Source organism: Diadema antillarum, unplaced genomic scaffold (genome assembly GCF_040938485.1).
Source record: "Diadema antillarum isolate AM-2024a unplaced genomic scaffold, OU_Dant_1.0 seq00001122_RagTag, whole genome shotgun sequence".
NCBI classification, from domain to species: Eukaryota; Metazoa; Echinodermata; class Echinoidea; order Diadematoida; family Diadematidae; genus Diadema; species Diadema antillarum.
In genome coordinates, this window is record NW_027271936.1 from 349729 (window position 1) to 370301 (window position 20573).

Below are 20573 nucleotides of genomic sequence, written 5' to 3' on the forward strand. Positions count from 1 at the left end.
AAGTTCCAGTTGTTTTCATGAGGTTACTTTTTCAGCTAGACGTAGTCTTTTGACTCAGGCCCAATTATGGTGTGATATCGATAGAATCTCAGAATACTGTGAGAGATAGCTAGTGTATGACTGTCGAGTGGTGAATCCAGAGGGGGACTTATCGGGCGCGCGCCCCTCTTTATTTTTGGTTAAAACACAAGAAATAAAAAGAAAATTTCCCTTATCTTTAAGAAATGATAAGGGAATTTGTTTTGTAGTAGACAGCCGCGCATAGTTACAAAGATTTTTTCTCTCTTCCTTTCTTTCTCTCTCTCCCACCCTCTCTCTTTGTTTCGTTTTGCTTTGTTGTTGTTGTTTTGCTGGATACTACCCTCAGTAAAAAAAGATCATAGTGATGATGCACTACCACTTAGCTGGAGTTATAGTTCATGACAGGGGCATGATAATGTTCGAACACTTTATCTGATCACAATGCTTCTCATCACCTGTCTTTCATTATCTAGGTCTACCATATAGGCCCCCGGCCAGTATAAAGGTATATAGAGCCTATAAAAGAGAATAATTATTTGATTTACAATCGTATACGATGTGTAGTTGAAAGAGACCATACCCACCCACCTCCTGGGACCCTCAATTTCGTCTAAATCGGAACTACCAGTATATCAAAACAGTAAGTAAATCAGACTCAATCAATATTGGGTGCATTTTGTTTACATGGTGTCCAGAGTATTTGGGTCTAAAAAATTCTGCGCACGACGTCCAAGTACATGGCCAGTCGACACACACACACACACACACACACAGACACAGAGGACTTACATACAGTACGCGCACGTAGTGCGTGCGCTTCTATACACAGTAGAAAACACATACACGTTTTTACACACACACATCACAGCAGACACATGACAGCTGAAGTTCTGCACGGTGGCTTCCTACCGAAATTTAACTAGCTCGCTCGGAAATCGGTTTGAAATTGTGTAAATTACAAAGATATTCGTGTCCTCGGGAAAGCTCTACGGCAGCAGTTGACCCTGAAAGACTACTTGCGACTGAACAACACCCATATTGCCGTCAGAACCCTTCGGTGAGTATGTTTTATAGGTTGTACTTGTAATGATGGTAGTGAGATACGGCTGTGTTACATAAACACGTGCAGGTTGTGTTACGTGTGTTCAACTTCAGGGCCAGGGACGTCTAGCTACTGATCCGCGGTGTGACTGGGGCTCAGCTCCGAGCAGCGGCAGCTCGTCCGGTCCGCCGACCGTGCTCGCATGCAAGCAATACGAGTGTGTATGTAATCAGCGACAAGTAGCCGGCAGCTGCATACAGGGCCGGGCCTACCGTTGTAGGGCGAGGTCGCCGGTTGCTGGTGGCAGGGAGGTATGAGAGAGTCTCTCTCACACCTCCCTGGCCCTGCTGGTGGTGTACCCCCGGATTTCTCAGCTCGAAAAGCGTGCCTAGCGGGACTAGGCCTGTCATGCTGTGCTGTGTTCTGCAAGCACCAAGTGTAGGTGAAAAAGCATGTGTGTCTTGAAAATGTATGACGTGTCGTTACATTGTTGTAGCTGAAAAAAAAAAAGTGATTAAAATTTATGTCTAAATGGAATAAAATCGGCAATTTATTATTTGGTGAATATCTATTTCTATCTAGTTTGTCTGTAGAATAGTGTCTACTTTTTGAAATCAAATTTGTTTATTCTTTTGAATATTTTTTGCCTAGAGTAGACATGTATGATGTAGTTCACTGGTGTGTAGCCCCGGAGACCGCGCCGCGAGGCGCGGTCCTGGCGGCTTCCCCGCAGTTTCGCTTATGTTAGTTCTATGCGCTTGTGCAAGTGATTGTGAATTTTGTGAACATCGGTGAGCTGCTTATAAGACATCATTTTGTGCATCACAAGCAATGAAATGCATCAAACAGTCGCCGATGATAGTCATTTAGGTTTCATCGACCCATGTAAGTATTCCTAGTAGTTTCTGTTGAAAAATTAAGGAAATATAGCGCCGCAAAGGCACCCGTTTGTTCAACATGAAGATCTTTTATGGGAGCACGGCGCAGCCGCCACACGCAGTGTGTGCGTGTGGCGGCTGTCGCAGTTAACTGGTGTGGTGCTATATAGAGCCTATTTTGATGACTGTACTGATGTAGTCTAGAGGTGTCTAGACTCTAGTCGTGTAGACATATCAATACTAATTAGACTCTACAAACGTCATGTAGATCGGGGGGGGGGGGGGGGGGCTTACCTATATCCTATAATAACACTCTGGATCAAGATAACTATACACTGTACATGTACAGTTGTACACAGCCCAGTCGCTGTATAAATAGTGACAGTGACAGGGCGCACGCATAATTTGCTGAGTGGTCAACGCGCTATTTTGAATTCTGCAACGATGAACCCCGACGGTCGGGGATTGCGCTAGAAAGTGCCATTTTTTTTGTTCAATGGACTTATCGTGAGGGCTCTCTATGGATTTATGACAGTATGTACCTTCTGTAATATAAGCATGCACTTTACTAGCCCCGGAGACCGCGCCGCTATGATGCGGCGGGGTCCTGGCGGCTACCTCGCAGTTTCGCTAAAGTGAGAATCACGAACAACTCCCTATTGCCACATACGGCGACTTCACGAATAAATCATGGGTAAATTTCTATCATAAACACAGTGACAATAAAAAATGAAATATACATTACCCCATGCCTTGGTTCTTTTCACCAATTTATCTGGAAACTGCAAAATTTTCCACATTTTTTAGGAGTAAGCGGCCTGCCCTAGTGGGAGAGCCGTGCTACCATTTTGAACGTGTATATCCATTAGTAAGCATCTACGCATGTAGCGAGTAATACATAGCTTTTGTCAAGGCCCTCTCGCTGTATGGTGTAGAGAGCCCAGCCGAGTAAGGTAGCGCAAATCGCTTCGCTCGTCCCTTCGCTCGTCCGTTACAGCGAGAGGGCCTTGACAAAAGGCTAGCATGCAACGTTAGTGAGCATCGGTGAGCTGAAGATAATTCGCCTTATAAGACAACATTTTCTGCATCATAAAGTAACGAAATGCATCAAACAGTCGCCGATTTGAATCATTGAGGTTTAATCGACCCATGTAAGTATTCCTAGTAGTTTTTGTTGAAAAATAAAGGAAATATAGTGCCGGAACGGCACCCGTTTTGTACAACATTAAGATCTGAATGCAAAAACGGCACAGCCCCAACACGCTGCGCTGCACGTTGGGGCTGGTCGCAGTTAGCACTTTACGTGAGTAACGTACAAATGTCTATATAAGTAATGTATAAATTGATATGTTCTGTAGTTGCGTTGTGATTCCCCACTTTGATGGCGAGGCTCCGACTTTGGATCAGGATATTTTTGAATGACAAATGTTTTTTTTTTTAAAACACATCTAGGTATGTAGAAGGGTCTAGACATCCATAGACATCCTATTCAGATCCAGACCAGAGTTAGTTGATGCTTGAAGTAGACCCGGTCCGGTGCTTGGTCATTGCCAGACATACATGTAGGGTGTCAAACTTTAAAAAGTAAACTTAATACAATATGTAGGTTAATATTTCCTCTGAAACTTAACTAGAACTAGGGTGAAATTTCTAAACCAATTTTAAAGACCTGTGTATATACACTGGATTTTTTTTTTTTAAACTCGATGTATGCATGTATAACCCAATAGAGATTCTCTGGGATTTTTTTTTTTTGCCAAGAACGTCAAAGGTCAAAAGGTCAAAGATCAAGTGAAAGCGCTGAACTTCTTTCTCCATATCTCGGAAGTGGCTCAAGTTATCTTGAAACCTAGTACATGCTGAATTAATATATGTTCTGCCTGACAGTGATTCTCTTATAAATCAAAGGCCAGATGAAAATGATAACAATTTACTGTTCAATACAGAAATTGCGCTTTTTCTCCATACCTTGAAAATTACTCAGTGCATAAACTTATGAAATGGTCAATGTCAAGTTAAAGTTCTTAAATCCCCAAATACATGCTCTCCTATTCATCCAATTAAACATAGGTCAAGGAAGGTAAACATTCAATACATTTGTGACAAACATGTCATTTTAATATTTTGCTAATTTTGTGAAAATGTAATCACACATTGTCCACATGTACTATAGACCTATTAGGAGAATCATGCATTATGGCGGAGGCATACCAGTCGCCATAGCGACATTTCTAGTTTGTTTTTGTTTTTTTGTCAAGCAATTTAAAGGTTTCCTTATTACATGCATATAAAACAATTTGTGTTTGAGTGTGTGTGTGTGTGTGTGTGTATGTATGTGTATATGTATATTAGTAATCTAAAAATACATGTATACTACTTTATTTCACGAAGTATACATTGTAGACACATTCAAGGAAAATAACATACTGGTAATATACAATTTAGATATCACGGTACACTTTACAACATGGCCAGGTAGTTGAGTATTGCGGAGGTGTACCATGTCCTCTTATGTCTACAAGCATGTGTCTGTTTTGATTCCAGAAGTTCTAGAAAGGAGTTAGTCACCTGGAGTGATGGGTCTTCTCTCCCAAGGCACCCCCTTGACATGGGAAGAGACCAAGAAGTACACAGACCACGTTCGCAAGCATGGCATCCAGCAGTTCATCAACCTCTACCACCGGCTCAAGGATCGTCCCTGTGACACCCTCAAGTGGGGAGATGAGGTACGAACTGGTGGTACATATACTGTTAAAGGGGAAATCCAGTTCAAATAAAAGTTAGTCTGTAAAAAAGAGTAAAATATTACGAGTTTAACGGTGAAAATTTGAATGAAATTGGATGAAAAGTAAGGAAGTTATGAAGTTTTCATAATTTCTCCAAAACAGATCATGTACAGTGTTGGATAGGAATATGCATATGAGTGAGCTGACCATGTCATACTCTCACAATTTTCCATTGATCGTGTAAAAAAAAAAATGACAAAAATTGAATGTTTCTGACATTGAAGTCTGAAACATGACTTTTTCCTGGTTGAATAACTTTAGAATAGTGATCAGTTATATGAGGATTTGAGCCTCGAGCATAATTGCGTTTGGATGAAAAACTGGAAATTTCAAAATGACATGCTCACTTTGCCATTTGCATATCATATTGACTGTTCAAAAACTGTTTCCCCCAAAGTAGCGAAATTTCAGAATATCATAACTTCCTTATTTCTCATCTGATTTTGATCAAATTCATACTGTTGAAGTAAGAACTTGTAATATTTTACTCTTTCTTATCAGACTAACTTATATTTGGACTGAAGTGATATTATTATGCAAATGACAACTTAAAGGTGAAAAGGGAATTGAACGACATCCATACAGTTACTCTGATATGCATACTTAGACATGATGGGCAACCTGCTTTACAACGTTGTGTCTGCTCTCTAATACATTCTCATAGATTGAGTACATCCTTGTAAAGCTGGACCACGAGGAAAAGAAGGCTCGAGTTCTCCTTGCTGCCGAGCGTCTGCTCCCGGTTCTGCAGGAGAAAGAGAAGCAGCAACCAAGGTAGGTGTCTTTACCTTTCTGTTTCCATGGCGATGCTCATTTTATCCTGATCAATGAAAAGTGTGCTTGCATCAAATGTTGGAGCTGGAAAGTTTCCCTGATGAACCATTATCCTATGGAGTGTCACGATTCTCAGCGTGTCGCAAAAAGCAGAATGTGTGGATGCCCACATACAACTGTATATTGCTTTTTAGAGCAAATAGGTACTGAACTCTATGTACAAATGTAGGTAACAAACTGGGGCAATAGTGACATTTTCATTGTTGTAGTGTTTGCTTGTGGCAGTGTCATCAAGAAATTCATTTCAGTCTACTGCATATAATGTGAAAAGCACACTTTTGAAAACATAGAAGAATTAAATCTTCTTCCCATTTCTGTGGCAAAACACATTTTTCTTCTTTTTTTTTCAGATCAGTAATGGTTTGCAGTAGATTATGATAACTGTCTTCATGCATTCTAATTTTCCCAGATGGATCTTTAGAACTGTGTAGAAGTCTGTCTGTGTCTTGTGACACAAATTTATGACTGCCTCGCTAATACTGAGGGCAACTTAAGATCAAGAAACAACAACAACACACACACACACACACACACACACACACACACACACACAAAATGACATTAGAGGTGTTTAATTGAATCCTTTGCTGTAAATCCTATCCACCCTATTTTTCTTAGGCCACATTAGCTGGTACACTCTGTGTTTATAAATTCGATAAAGTATTGAAAGTGGCATTGGAAGGATTTCACTGCGTAGCAACCAGAGGTTTCTTGCATTATCAATCTCTTCCAATTAAAGGGGACAGAAAATTTCACACTCACCAGTACACTTGTAATATACAGTTGTACTCTGTGACACTGCACTTTACAAATAAGTTGATCATGTATTCTTATGAGAATGAATTTCAGTATGAAATGAAAGTGTGATGACACAGCTTCTGTCATAAAACCCATGCATGGGAAGACATTGTCAGACGGTGTCAGACCTCCTAACCATTCTGGATTTGAAGGAAAGAATCTGAATTGTGATCATTCCTAGCTCTTGTTTTGATAGAAGTTTACTATTTTTCTTGATAATTTTAGCATGCACTGCTTGAGGAACTGCTCTTTCTTTCCTACTTTTGAGCCAAAATCATTCATATTTTTCAGTCAGAAGGGTGGGGAGGCCTGTGTCCATTGTTTTCACAACCCAACACCTTACACGGGTGTAAATACTTTGCACATAATAAAGGCCACTTGCAGCCAGCTCCAGTGGTTTTCAAGAGGATGGCTCTGGATGGTTATAATAGGAGCTGAAGGGCTAAAGTAGTACACATTAACTCCTTCAGGATTGCAGGAATTTAGCTCCAGAATTTGATAGGCTTTGTTATTTTGTCTTGCTTGAACAAACTAATCTTTTGACATTATGTAAAAATGTTTTTCATCCTCTGTACAGCCCTACAAAGGGTAATTAAAGCAAAGCCTAGGAGAGAGCTGTATGCATTCATTCATTTTATGCCATTTAAAATGTTTAATATCACAGCACAACTAGGGTGTTTCTTTCAACCAGAAAGCTTTGGAGCTTGCCCATCAAAACAAATCAACCCATCCCATACTGAATTCTGAAATCCCCATAGTGTTAATACATTATAGACTATCAGGTTCCCGTTTGAAATGGGTTAACCTGTTCCTCCTGCAATTCTCTGAGAGCCTTCCTTGCCCCCAAACAAGATTCTTTACCTTGTTCCTGGGTCCTAAGTGTAAAAAATAAAGAAAGTCAGGAGTATCAATACATTTCTTCATTATTGTAGCCCTTTTGTTTCATCTTGAAGATAATTAGCGAATGTGTACTGTTAGGAGAAAAAGAAACAGCCAGCTGTACAGTGTGCAGTGTCGTGTTGTACACATAGACTGTGAGATGGAAGGAAGTACCTTGATCCCACCTACAATCATCAGTCAAAAAGACTTGTTCATGTTTATAGATTGATTAAACCATTTCTCACGAAGGGGTTTGGATGTAAACAAATAGAAATCAGCATTTTTCGGATGCTCTCAAGCATTAAAGTGCATTATACTGTGTCAATGGTGGGAATAAAATGGATCATGAATCAGCAAAATTCCGGGTTAAAAAGTCAAGTCCATTTTTTCCCCCTTTTTTTTTTCTGCTAGCTGTCAGAAAGGTGTAGCAATGTTGTTTCCTGATAATAGTTTGCCGCATGCTACTTGAATGTTTTCATGGGTATCTTCAGACGTACGTAGTTGGTATACAAATGTGCATCATGTTCATTGTAATTGTCCATCAGACCCCTACACTGTTTACATGTTTGTTCAGCCAGTCGGGAAGTACAAAGTACAATGTATTTGCTGTTGTTGTTGTTGTTGTTGTGATGTGTTTTCCATGTATTTTTAATGTTTGAGATACCGGCGGTACCGACTTCTTATTGTATCACAGGTCTTTTGAAGGAATTGAAAATGTTCAAATTTGCACACGTCTCTCTAGATACGTATGCATTGCATACTTGTAGCATTTTAGATCTACAAGCCTGTATCATCATATTTGTTGTGGGCATTACACCAGTAGTAGATTGTGCTATAGAAACATTGTTGACTCTTGGCTGTCTTTCTACACTCTATGCAATGAGTGTTGTTAATTTTTTGCCTAGTCATGAGTTCTGCATTGAAATGGTAGTGAAGGATCTGGCAACACTAGTCCTTGTCATTATTAGCAATGATCACCACAAAGCGTTATCTACAGAGCTTTGCATGACATGATGCAAAGTTTACTAACCCTACCTGCACTTTGTCCGCCAATTAACACACATGCTGGCTTCACTGATTGGCATGAATTTAGAGTAGATGTCTGGAAACTAGCAGTGATTATCAATAAAAAAAAGAGATTAGCTGTGTAATTCCCTTAGTCCCTACTACATCGCCGCACAGTCTTCCTCTTGGATTGAGATACATTGCAACACCCAAGTGGGATTTGCTAGCATGTTCTAAAATCATGTTGGTCAAATTAATGGATTACACTGTACTTTACTGAGCACTGATGATTTAAAAAACAAACAAACAAACAAACAAACAAACAAAACAATGCGTGGCATGATAAGCTACACAAGTTCCTGGGAGCACAGGTTGCAAGTGTGTGTACCTGGAAGGGATAATTTGAAATGTAGGTACAATTGTAGATTGTATCCTGTGCTTGTGCCACTATTAGAGGTGATTTTGATATTATGCGGGGTGCAAAGCAATCTTGGATCCATTGTGATAACTGTACAATGTATGTAGGGCCTATGGTGTATTATAAGCAATGGTTTTATAGTTGAAAAAGAAAAAAATTAGGAGCTGTTGTTGCTCAGTCGATATGACCACAAACTATTAATCATGAAGTCCCTACTAGTTCAAGCCTGTTTTAATAGTGGCTCAACAGTTGCCCTTCTGCAAGATACTCTCTCCTCATTGCCTAAAAAGCTGTCAGTCCAGTGGTTGCTTGCTTTCAGTACCGGTACTGTAGTACAGCAAGCATCTAGTGCTTCTCATGTGGTCATTTGAAGCAGATTTTATATCCTAACATAAAGTTAATCTGACCAGAAATATTAATGACAGTGCTCAAGCAAAGAAAATAGGATTAAATCAGAAATTAGATCAGAAGGCAAATCTTGATTCAGTTCAGTACATCTGTAGATTGTTCCTCCTACAATAGCTTGTGCTGGCAGTGATTCATTCTGAATAGTGCTCTACTTCAGCTATAGAGTGATGTCCTCATGGAAGAATGCTTTCAAGTTTTGCTAACATTACATAACCACTGTTTGCTTTGTCCGCCCCCTGCTGAACCTCAAAGGGAGTGGATGAGGGTGGAACCTGCCTTGTGATGTCAGCCCAGCCATGACTTGGCACATTCTGTAATGGCAAAATACTCGGTACCGTTAATAGTTCCTAGTACTACAATTCAAAATTGGTCTGCTGTTGAACTTCTTTAAGATTATGAAGTGGACTTTCCTCTTTATGTAATATTTGTGTTGGTTGCAACTTGAAGAAGTTTGTAGCTTGCAATGTGTGTCATTTACATACATGTACATACAATTGTCATTTTCTTTTCTTTTTTTGATGGTTTTTAAGCAAATACATATAGTTCTGCTTGTATTAAGTTTTTACAACTTGTACTTCTTCAAACTGTGGTGTGTGTCAAGATGAAAATACATGTATGTGTCCCACACTTGCTCTGTAAGAAAAAAGAAAAAGGAAATTGAGAACTTATGAATTTTTAAATTTGGCATTCATTGGTATTTGCTTTGTAAAAACTCATATGATACCTATACATTTTGTAGATTGATCATGCATAATCCATGTACCAATAGAAGTGTAGGCCAACTCACAGGATTTACACGTTGGTGTACCATACATATGTTATGTACAAGCTGTACATTGTACACTGTGCTGTACACAAACATTTCCACATTAATAGCCCATACAGGAAATACAAGTTAATTATATGATGTATGTATGTTTCATTTGATCTGTTTTTCAGGTCAGTAAACATTCATTTTTGACCAGGAAATTTGTGTAGAATGAAGTACAGAGCTTCATGGTTTAATGATTACAATGTAGAGTCTATTGAAATCATACCAGTGTCCTTTGCCGATTTTTTTTTTCTTCAAACCTCTCAAATGAAAAGAAAAAGAAAAAGAAAAAATGACAAAAACAAACACACCCTACATAATTGTAAGTTGCCCTTTGCACTACATTATGAGAACTCTAAAAACAGAACATGTGTTTGTGAAAGGAAGAAAGAGAAACAACCGGAGAGGAAAAAAAGGCTCAAGGTTGTTACAATGAATGACCTGACCCAGAATACTTCCATGACAGGCATATTGACTTCACGTTACATGTATTTGCCATACAATACATTATGTGCTGTTTTCAGGCCTATTTAACAAGTCACTGGACATAAGTACGAGCAAAATTAAGAGGTACTTTCGCTATATAAATTTAGAATTGCCTCCCATGACAGAAACAGAGTCTATCCTGGTTTATTGTCTCCATGTTGACAAATAACTTTTTTTTTCTTTCTGTCTTGAAAAAGTAGTCTGTATTGTTTTTAATAAATCAGACAGTTTGATTCTGCAACTGCGGACATAATTTGTGTACAAATGTGCATACACTGTACACCATGAAAAGCATAAATTTCTATCTTTTTTCAAATCAGTAAAGGTACAGAGATACCAATACGCTGTTATTTTTGCGTACAGATATTTTCGCAAATGAAGAAGACATTTAAACATTTTGCGAATTGACACCGACACTAATTAATGTGAATGCAATATCACTCAAAGATTTCACTTGACCCATTTTCTTTGCCATCTTCCCCTGCAGTGAAACCAAAACGACATGGGCCCCGGAGTATGCCAGCTACATGGTGGAAGGCGTGCCAGGCAAGCCATACGGCGGGCTGATGGCGCACTTCAATACGGTCGAGGCGAATATGCGACTGCGGTAAGTCTGATTATTGAACATACAGTAGTGTCTCCTTTGTGCTCAGGCAGTAGAAATATGCAAACCTGTAGTCATCCATCACTCATCAACAGAAGGAGATGAAAATATAATTTGTGATAATCCACGTCAAGTATGGAGAAAAGTTTTTCGTTCTTTTCTTTTCGTGATCACTGCTGTGGCACTTGAACAATTGATGTGTTAAAAGTTATTGTAAGTTGCAATGACCCAATGATGTCTAGACAGATATACAATCTGCCAGATGGTACTGCTTTTATAATAGAAATGATTTGTATTTGAACATTTAACCCTTTAGCAACTGAAGATCCTTTATAATGGCCTGTGGTTTCCTTGAAGGAACGCTCGATATTGCTCCCATTTCCTCAATTTTCTAAATGATGTAAAATAGCTCACTGCATCATGTTTATTTCTATTGTCTATTAAAAGTAATCAATGTTTATTTGAAAGCCTCATAAGGCTTTACCGAGAGAGCAGTGTGTCACAGAAATAATTCTGACATACAATGTACTTTTCTTGACCTTTGACCTCTTCCAAATTACGTGGTTATACTGTATATATGAAGAAAAAAAATATAGAGCTTTAAATAGAACTATCCAAAAAGTGGACCGGCGATTTTGGGTGGCATTTCAGTTACAAATGGGTTATAGTAAAACTGGTCTTGTGTGTGACAAAAGAAAATACGGACACAAAAGGGTTTTGGCTGAATATTGTTAAGCCGAATATTTCGCGAGGTTTTTACTTTCGCGAATTTCGTGACTCGGGTGCTCTTCGCGAAATTAAAGACACGTGAAAATATTGACTCTGATCCTGATGTGAATGTGATGTACATGTACCTGTGCACACTTCTCTGTTCATTATAGGACTCCATGATCGCAAATTTAACCACTCGCGAAATCGTCGGGCATTCCCGATTCGCGAAAATTTCGACTCACGAAATATACATGTATGGCGTATAGGCCTACAGTATTGTCAGGAATGAATGAAAGTATAGAGTAAAAGTGGATGTTATTTATGTCATCTGTTACTGCTGTATTTTCGTGAAATAAAAGAAATGTTTTGAAACTGCTACAATTGTCTGAATTTCACACCCACACACCCACACACCTACACAACCACACACCCACACACCTACACAACCACACACCCACACAAAGTCTATATTAAGCCATACAGGTTGTACATGTATGTTGTAGCAAGTGATGTTAATGTAATGTGTGTATGGACTTCTTCCGAGCATATTTTTATGGCTGCACCATTTCTGCTGGTTCTGTGCATTCATTATTTTGTAACACTGATCATGTGTGCATCTAACCATTATTTATAATGTACCTTGTACATTGTACATTGTAGTTTGCTGTTTGGCGAGCTTTTTCATATAAAGAAACCACACTTTTCTGTATCTAACCACAAATTTTTGTATCTTTTGTGTGATTTTTATGAAGCTTCCTCTGTCCTTGTTGGTTTGCTCCCCTTTTGTTATAAAAATTGTACGGATTTTTTTTTCCAGCATTGTACAAATCGGATAGCAACCTCCCCCATAATTGCTTCACGGAAACCTGCTTCAGCCAATGGCTGTTCTTCAGCTGGTCTGTGCCCGATAATCATCATACATTGTACAATAACAAGCATATCAAACAAACAAAACAAAAATACAATACATGGATTAAAATAAAAAAAAATAATACAAAAATACAAGAAAGTACCAAAAAAAAAAAAGCCAAATGTTTACTCTCTCCCATCCCCCCGCCCATTCTTAACATAATACTGAATATTCACATGATATTTTATCCATATGTTTCATAAATTAAATCCATTTCAGTCTTACACCCAAAGGAATCTCACCTGGCTACAAATTTTGCTTGTTTTCATCTCATTATTAAAATTAAAAATTTTTGCATGCATGAAACTTTTGTGATATTCACAAGGAGCCAAGATTCACAAAAGTGAAACAGACACAAAAATGTTTATCTTCTCAATGCATTGAATGCCAGTGGCAGTTTGTGAAGTTTTTATGCAGGGAAAAAGTCTGTCAGCTCCAGTTTGCACAAAGGTGTCATGCCACATATGTTTCTAGTTTTACTCTGTCTCATTTTCTCTGTCTGTTTGTGTTTGTTTGTCTGTTTGTTTTTTAATCTCCCAAGGAGACAGCAAGTTCTTAGCACCTTGGACAGCGCCAACGGGGAATCGTGTCTTAGCATCACTGTCTTTCCCAGGTATGGTATCTTTCCCATTCCTTCATTCGATGCAGACACTCTGTCAAATGTGCCCCACCCTCCTCAAGCCCTGAAATAAATGTGACACACGAAGAGAGTGCAAGGAAAGGCCTTTCTTGATTTCTTGACTTCACAGTGATGTGTACACTGGTATCTTTAACTACAGTAGTTTGCTGATTTACTTTGATACCAGTACAATATTTACAGATCACATGGCATTTTCATTATGAAAGTTCTTAGTGTTTCTGATTTTTTGCCTAATTTCATGTTTTTTTTTTCTTTAGATGTTTGTGCTATGCTCTACATACATGTATGTACATAGATCTATCTAGAATGGTACATGTGTACTGCCAATAAGGAGATGCCAAGTACACTGTTTAGACACTTGTACATTGTATCATTCTGAATTCTCAGGATATTCTTTAAATATATTGCTTTATATTATTGCATTGATCCATATTCAGTGACTTTGCTCCAAAGTTGCAGCTATCTCTGATATATGTAAGTTTTTGTTTTTGTTTTTTTACTTTGTTGTGCTTATCTTTTACTCTCTGTTCATTGTAAGAAAATCACTTTTCCCATGATTCATTCTCATTTCCCCTCCTACTCCTCCCGTGCAATAAACCTATCTTCAGTTTTTTCTTTCTTTCTTTCCCATGGTACTATAAAGTAATTTTGTTTCATGTTTAATAGCTCTTTGTCTGCCTGTATTCCTCTGTGAATTAGACTTGGCTGCCCAGACTTTTCGGTGCCGTCTCATATTCCCAACCCTGTGGATGAAGGAGTGAGCAAGAGTATTTTTCTTCCTGATGAAATTATCCATAATTCTCATCCAAGATTCAGGTAAGCAGTGAGGATGTCATCTAGTTTTCCTTTTTTTTTGTTCTTTTTCTTTTTTTTCAAAGGATTTTTTTATTGTTGGTGATGATTCAAAGCTGTTTTATATTTTTCCACTTGTATTGCTAATATGTATTATAGTTCTCTCTTTTTTTTTTCAGCGATATTTAGTATTTCATATCTGGGATTATCCAGCAATTCATATCTACAACATGTATGACCATCCACATTACATACAACAGTGTACACTGCAGTGTTAAACATCAACTAATGCCTGAAGATTACCTGCAATATCATAAGCTTCGTCTCTCTGTGTTCTATAATCGTTGGTATTGGAACAAAGAGTTATTGATATGAAGCAAACAAATGTATTAAAGCAAAGTGTAAAACATTGGCATTATGATAGTATGATGGTGATTAATATTCTTGTGATTATTGCACATTGATACTGCGCATTGAAGCGGAAGAAATCATCTAGAAGCATTACGGCCGACAACCTTGCACCTGTTGTGTGTTGTTGAATCTCAAAGTGGTATATACACATGTGTGAATCATTAAATTTAGAAGATAAAACAGATGTGATATTAAATGTTGCCTGTCTTCTTACAGAACACTCACAAAGAATATCAGGAAGCGAAAAGGAGAAAAAGTGGCAATCAATGTTCCAAGTAAGTCAACAGCTGACAATGTAAAAGATTACTAGTATTTTAACGATCATTGTAACTTACTCCACATTATTAACATTTAATAAAACAAGCAGAAAAAAAGTAAAAACATGCCTTACATTTATCACAGTTAGTCAAACAAAATATGATGCATTCAAAAAGATTTTATTTTCATTTATTCTTTTGTTATGTTTGATAATGGAAATGGCCATCTACTTGGCATAAAAATGGGGAGGGGGGGGGGGGGGTGAGAGAAAACCCAAAGAACTACGTAGCTGTTGTAGCCTATGTTAGGTCACAGATGCTATAAGCAGTAACTTGAAAGTATGTCTGTGTGAGGTTGCCAAAATTTTGTTGATGTGTTTCAGCCTGACACTTCCAAACCTGTGTTTATGTCTTCACTAAGTATGTAAATCGAAAGTAAAGTTTTGTATTTTTATTTGTTGCAACCGACAAAAGACAGATACAACGCAACAGTTTTATGAATGAATCCGGGAGGAAATAATGTCACATTAACGTGCATGAAGACTTTATCCAGAATCATATTTCTCTGAGAATAGAAATTTTCACAGGAGCAATTTTTTTCACATTCTACCAAGTAAAATTCATTTTGTGTGTTTTCAATTCTGCCTATTAACCAAAACATTAGAAAGTGTTACATATGGCAACCAGAAATATTTGTGTGCTTTTATTTTCACAATATTTTCTGGTTGGGTGAAATATACAAAAATTTCCACACTGCAAAAATTCTGATCTTACAGTAAGCCGTAATATTGCAAAGGAATTGAAGAGTTTGTTTGCAAAAACCGATAAGTCCACATTTGCCAAATGGAGATATTTGCAATTAAAGGTCAAGAAAAATAAAGAGAATAATGAGAATTTTTTTGCTTCTTTTGACCATACATTGTAACTTCAAAAATGTACCTTTATATGTAGTGATCAATATATCATTTAAAAGGTATTATTTTGTACTTTATGACAGAGACCGTACTTCAAAATCTTCAAAAATGGACTTATCGGTTTTTGCGACCAAACTCTTCAATTCTTAAACAATTTCTAGGGGTAGTGATGCCTTTTTAATAGTTGTTGCCAGCAAATGCACGAGGGCCCTGTTTCATAAAGCTGTTCGTAAAGTTACACATTACTGTACAAACGACTTACTGTAAAACACAATGTTTTCGCTGCATGAAATTTTCGTGGGTTGCCTGTCACATTCAATGCATGATAGTCCAGACAAGATCTTTAGTGTGCATTTTAATTTTGCCAAACTCAGCTCCCGCGAGTCATTAAAGTAAAATTCACACAAACATTTCTTGTTTTACAGTAAATATGGCAAGCCTAGTTGGTTTCCTAATCATTGTAAATTTCAGTAGCTAAAGTTGAAATTTGCAAATAATTATTGACATTTGCAATAATGATGATTCTTACAGTTTAACACACATTTTAATTGAAAGTGTATATTTGCCCCAATGTAGATGAAATATTGACATACCGTCGTACTTTGTTAAATTGTAAGGAAACAAATATGGGCACACATATTGGCACTTCATATTCCAGTCGTTCGTAAAGTCATGCATAACTTTGTGACGAGCTTTATGAAACAGAGTCCAGCTCACGTTTCTGTTTCTTGACCTGCAGTCTACATGGACAAGAACACGCCGAACCCGTTTGTGGAGACGTTCGGCAATGACCACGACGGCGAGTCGGCACGGGCAGCCAAGGAAGACCATATCTACATGGACTGTATGGGGTTTGGGATGGGCAACTGTTGCCTGCAGACCACCTTCCAAGCCTGCAACATCAAGGAGGCCAGAGAACTCTACGACCAGCTGACACCACTCACACCCATCATAGTAAGACACCTGAACACTTTACAACCCCTCATAGCAAGACACCTGAACACTTTAACACCCCTCATAGTAAGACACCTGAACACTTTAACACCCCCTCATAGGAAGACACTGGTATTAACCCTTTATACAATTGTAATGATAGACATGTGAACATTTTACACCTCTCATAGCAACACATCTCAACACTTTACACTTTATATCTCAGTAACACATTAGAAGACTTTGCACCCATCTGAAGACACTTGACTGCATTGCACCTGTCACACTAAGACAGTGAAACACTTAACACCCCTCATAAGAAGACACTTGAACACTTTACACCCTCATAGATACCTGAATACATACGTTGTAACACCCCTCCTAGTATTAAAGATGCTTGAACTTTTATTGCCCATCATAGTATACATGTATGTCACCTCAAGACTATACACCCCTCATAGTAACTTAAAGACACCTGAATACTGAGCACCCCTGACAGTAAGACACTTGAACACTTTACACCCCTCACATGTTATCTTTGTACAACTGTTTCAGCTATTTTAACATTTCTCCCTCCCATTATAATTGAACACAATACACCTCATATTCCAAAATAGGACACTTGGAACACTTTACACCCTATAAAAGACTCTTGAACAACTAACAACCTCACTGTCAACATTGGACACCCAGATATACAACCTGTACTATTTAAACACCGCTATAAGACACAAAGAACACTCTACACCCTACATTCTTTAACACATTATGACTCTTGAACAATTAACACCCCTCACTGTCATACACTGTAATTGGACACAATACACCCTGTATGTATTCCCGCCACTATAGGACACTTGAAACACTTTTATACCCCCTGCAGTCTAAACACAGTATAGACTCTTGAACTCCTAACACCCTCATAATCATAATTGGACACCAATACACTCCATGCATACTGTCACAACTACAGGACGCTTGGAACACTTTACATTTTACCGAATTATGTTTTCTCATGCCAGAGTGATTATTTAAACATGAGATAAATCAGTAAAGCAATTACCATGATGGCAATCTTTCCCCTTTCAGATGGCACTTAGCGCTGCATCTCCCATCTTCCGTGGCTACCTCGCAGACGTCGATTGTCGCTGGAACATCATCTCAGCTTCCGTTGACGACCGGACCAGAGAAGAGCGGGGTCTCGAGGTACAGTTCTACTCCTGGTCACAAATGAAATGTTTGGTGGCACTATGATTTGTCTGCAGCTGAAGAGTTTGATTGCAGTACAGATCAAGCAACCATTTTTTAAACATCTAAAAACATTTTGAAACATTTTTAAGCACATACCCAATGCATCACCTCTCCTATTCTTTCGTGGTCCATATTCAATATTCATTAATCTCCAGTAAGGAAAGTTGACATGAAGGAAGTGCATTGTCAATTGTGGAGGGAATATAGAAGTTAATCGTAAAAGGAAATATTTTCGCGTTCGTAATTTTTCGTGCCCGGCAGGGTAAGGCTTTCATGTTTTTAGTTCCACGGAATCAGGACATTGACAACTGTAAGTATTGGAATATATGGCGTGCTTTTATTATATGTGACCGTGCACCTCAAAATGAACATAAAGTCGCACACACTGATTTTGCGTGAGGACTGAAAATAAGTGAAATGGGTCAACCTAGCCGAACTTGACTTTTTCATATTTTCTGAAAGAGCGGGTCTTCTTTTACATCATGCTAAAATTTGGTATCATAAAATGGGAAGGAAAGTGTGTTTTTTTTAGCAGTTTATCTCGAACATTTTTGATAGAATAGTGTGATTAGGTGTGTCTTTAGAATCCCTTTTTCATTTCTGAAAAACCATGTCCACACTCTTAACTCTAATAACTTTTGAAACGGTAGGGCTACTGCTTTGAAAGTTGGCATTGATAATGGACAGAATGTGTTAATGAGGCATGCTTAATTTCAGTTTAATCTGATAATCCCTTCATTGTTATTAGTCTGGAGGTTTACTTCCTGTTTTTGTCCCATTCATCGCACAGCCAGCACGGTTTGGTAAAGATTAAGCGCTTGAATAGACACTGTACTTCAGAGCCTCTTTTCTCAGTTCACACTTTTCCTGAGTTTATGCTTTCTTTACAATATTTAGATAGGTTAGGAGAGTCCATTTGATTTGAGTTATACATCATTTTAAAGCTTAAAGTCTGCTCTTTCAGAATATGGTCTTAACTAAAAATTCATGTCTGGCGACATTTTGTTTGTTTTGAGGTGCAGGGTCACATATATTCTATAGTAAGCAAATTGCCTTCATACAAGCTAAAAAAATGTGTTTTTCCGCACTATTTTGGATCAAACAGGAGCTGAAGACGAATCGCTTCAAGATACCAAAGTCACGTTACGACAGCGTGGACAGTTACCTGTCACCACAGGGCGAGAGGTACAACGACACCGATCTCATTCTGGACGAGGAGCTCCTACAAGATATGCTCGATGCAGGTGAGGATAATCAGAAAATTCTGTCTTTCATGTTGAGCAATTTTCTGTGTTCTTTAAAATGTTGATCAGCAGTAACTGTTGTGATCTTACAAATAAATTCCTACAGAGGGTGACTAATTGATAACAAATCTGCCATAGCACATCTTCACCAATCTGCATTTATAATGACGTCCTCTTTCTTTCAACCTTCTTCTTTGTTTCTGATTGCTTGCTGCTGGGGGGGGGGGGGGGGGGGGGGGGGGACTGGGCATCAGCCAGTCCCGGGGTATTGCTTCAGCAGGTTTTATAACACCTTGCTTTTTGTGATGAATGAATGAAGTGGGATCTTTTACGTGCCTAAGTTGTGACTCCCTCACACATGGATCCTCCATTTTATGTCCTTTATGTACTACAGGGTAGTACAGAGTACTTTGCCTCGTACTAAAGGGGACAGGTGCAGAATTACACACCACATAATACTTGGCTTCATGTAGGCTTGATGAGAATCAAACCTGAGCTATATGATGTGCTACAAACAGAGCCACATTACCCTCGTATGGAGCAGGAAAAGGGGGGAAGGGGGGGGGGGGGAAGGGGGGGGGGGCAATGGTTCCTGTATGATAAGTTACATAGTATTCGGAAGAAAATGTTTTATACAGGGAACTTTATCCCGTTGAAGACGAGTCCCGAGAATACTCGGGCACGCGTCTGTGGGAAATGTATGTTATAGCAAAATCAGTCCGTTCTCAATGGGTTAATCAGATGGGGAAAGACTGTAAGTATAAAGAATATCACAACAAAATTAGGCTGCCACCGGCTTGACTTGCTAGCTTTTGTCTGCTACTGTGGAATTTGTCAAGTCTACTGATTCCTACACCACCTTCCCTGCCCCTCGGATGATGCTTTAAGGATCAGTGAAGCATAGATGTTGGATCAAGATGAGTAAATCTGCTTTGAATAGGGACTCTGGATACACATTGTCAGCTGTGTGCTCTAGTGATCCCAAAGCATTTTGTTGTTTTGTGTGTATGTGTGGTCTATATATTTTCCTATTTTTGTAAGAAGTAAAAAGCTTCAAGAACGTGCTTTGTCTTGGTAAAAAGTACCATTGCTACAGTGACACAACACAACAGTGGTATGCAACTGCCATATAGATACAAGTTTTTTCCTTGTTTGTTTGTTTTTTATTAGACAGTGTGCAAGATTTGTATGTCAGGTTGTAGGGGGAGACATATTTAATGGGTGAGACCATTGTCAACTCATTTGTTTTACATTCATATGTTGTAAAAACTGACACTGAATTACTCGCTCCTGAAAACGTTTGGATCTGAAGTAAAGGAACGGCTCTCATTGGTTTCTGTGACTTGCATAGGGTATCTGATCATTGTCTGAAGCCTACTCATGCATCAAAATTCGACAGAGCATTTTTTTTTTTTTTTTGCTTAATGCAAGCCTGAGGAACCTTTTGGTAAGAGCTCTTAAAGTTCATGTACATATATCTCAGACAGGTGGCTTACGATCACAGTCTGAGCCCATTAATTTCAACCCAATATTTTGAATG

At 38.5% G+C, this 20573-nt stretch overlaps 1 protein-coding gene across 1 annotated transcript in view; it reads left to right on the plus strand.

Moving 5' to 3' along the window:
- Positions 1-4490: 4490 nt before the first annotated feature.
- The window catches only part of LOC139743928 (glutamate--cysteine ligase catalytic subunit-like), a 33081-nt gene continuing 16998 nt past the window's right edge, over positions 4491-20573 (plus strand). The window contains exons 1-9 of the mRNA XM_071654396.1: positions 4491-4667; positions 5392-5501; positions 10854-10973; positions 13133-13204; positions 13931-14047; positions 14651-14709; positions 16345-16559; positions 17628-17744; positions 18895-19033. Coding sequence (XP_071510497.1) covers positions 4518-4667; positions 5392-5501; positions 10854-10973; positions 13133-13204; positions 13931-14047; positions 14651-14709; positions 16345-16559; positions 17628-17744; positions 18895-19033 — 1099 coding nt within the window. The 5' untranslated portion in view covers positions 4491-4517. The remainder of the gene's footprint in view (positions 4668-5391; positions 5502-10853; positions 10974-13132; positions 13205-13930; positions 14048-14650; positions 14710-16344; positions 16560-17627; positions 17745-18894; positions 19034-20573) is intronic.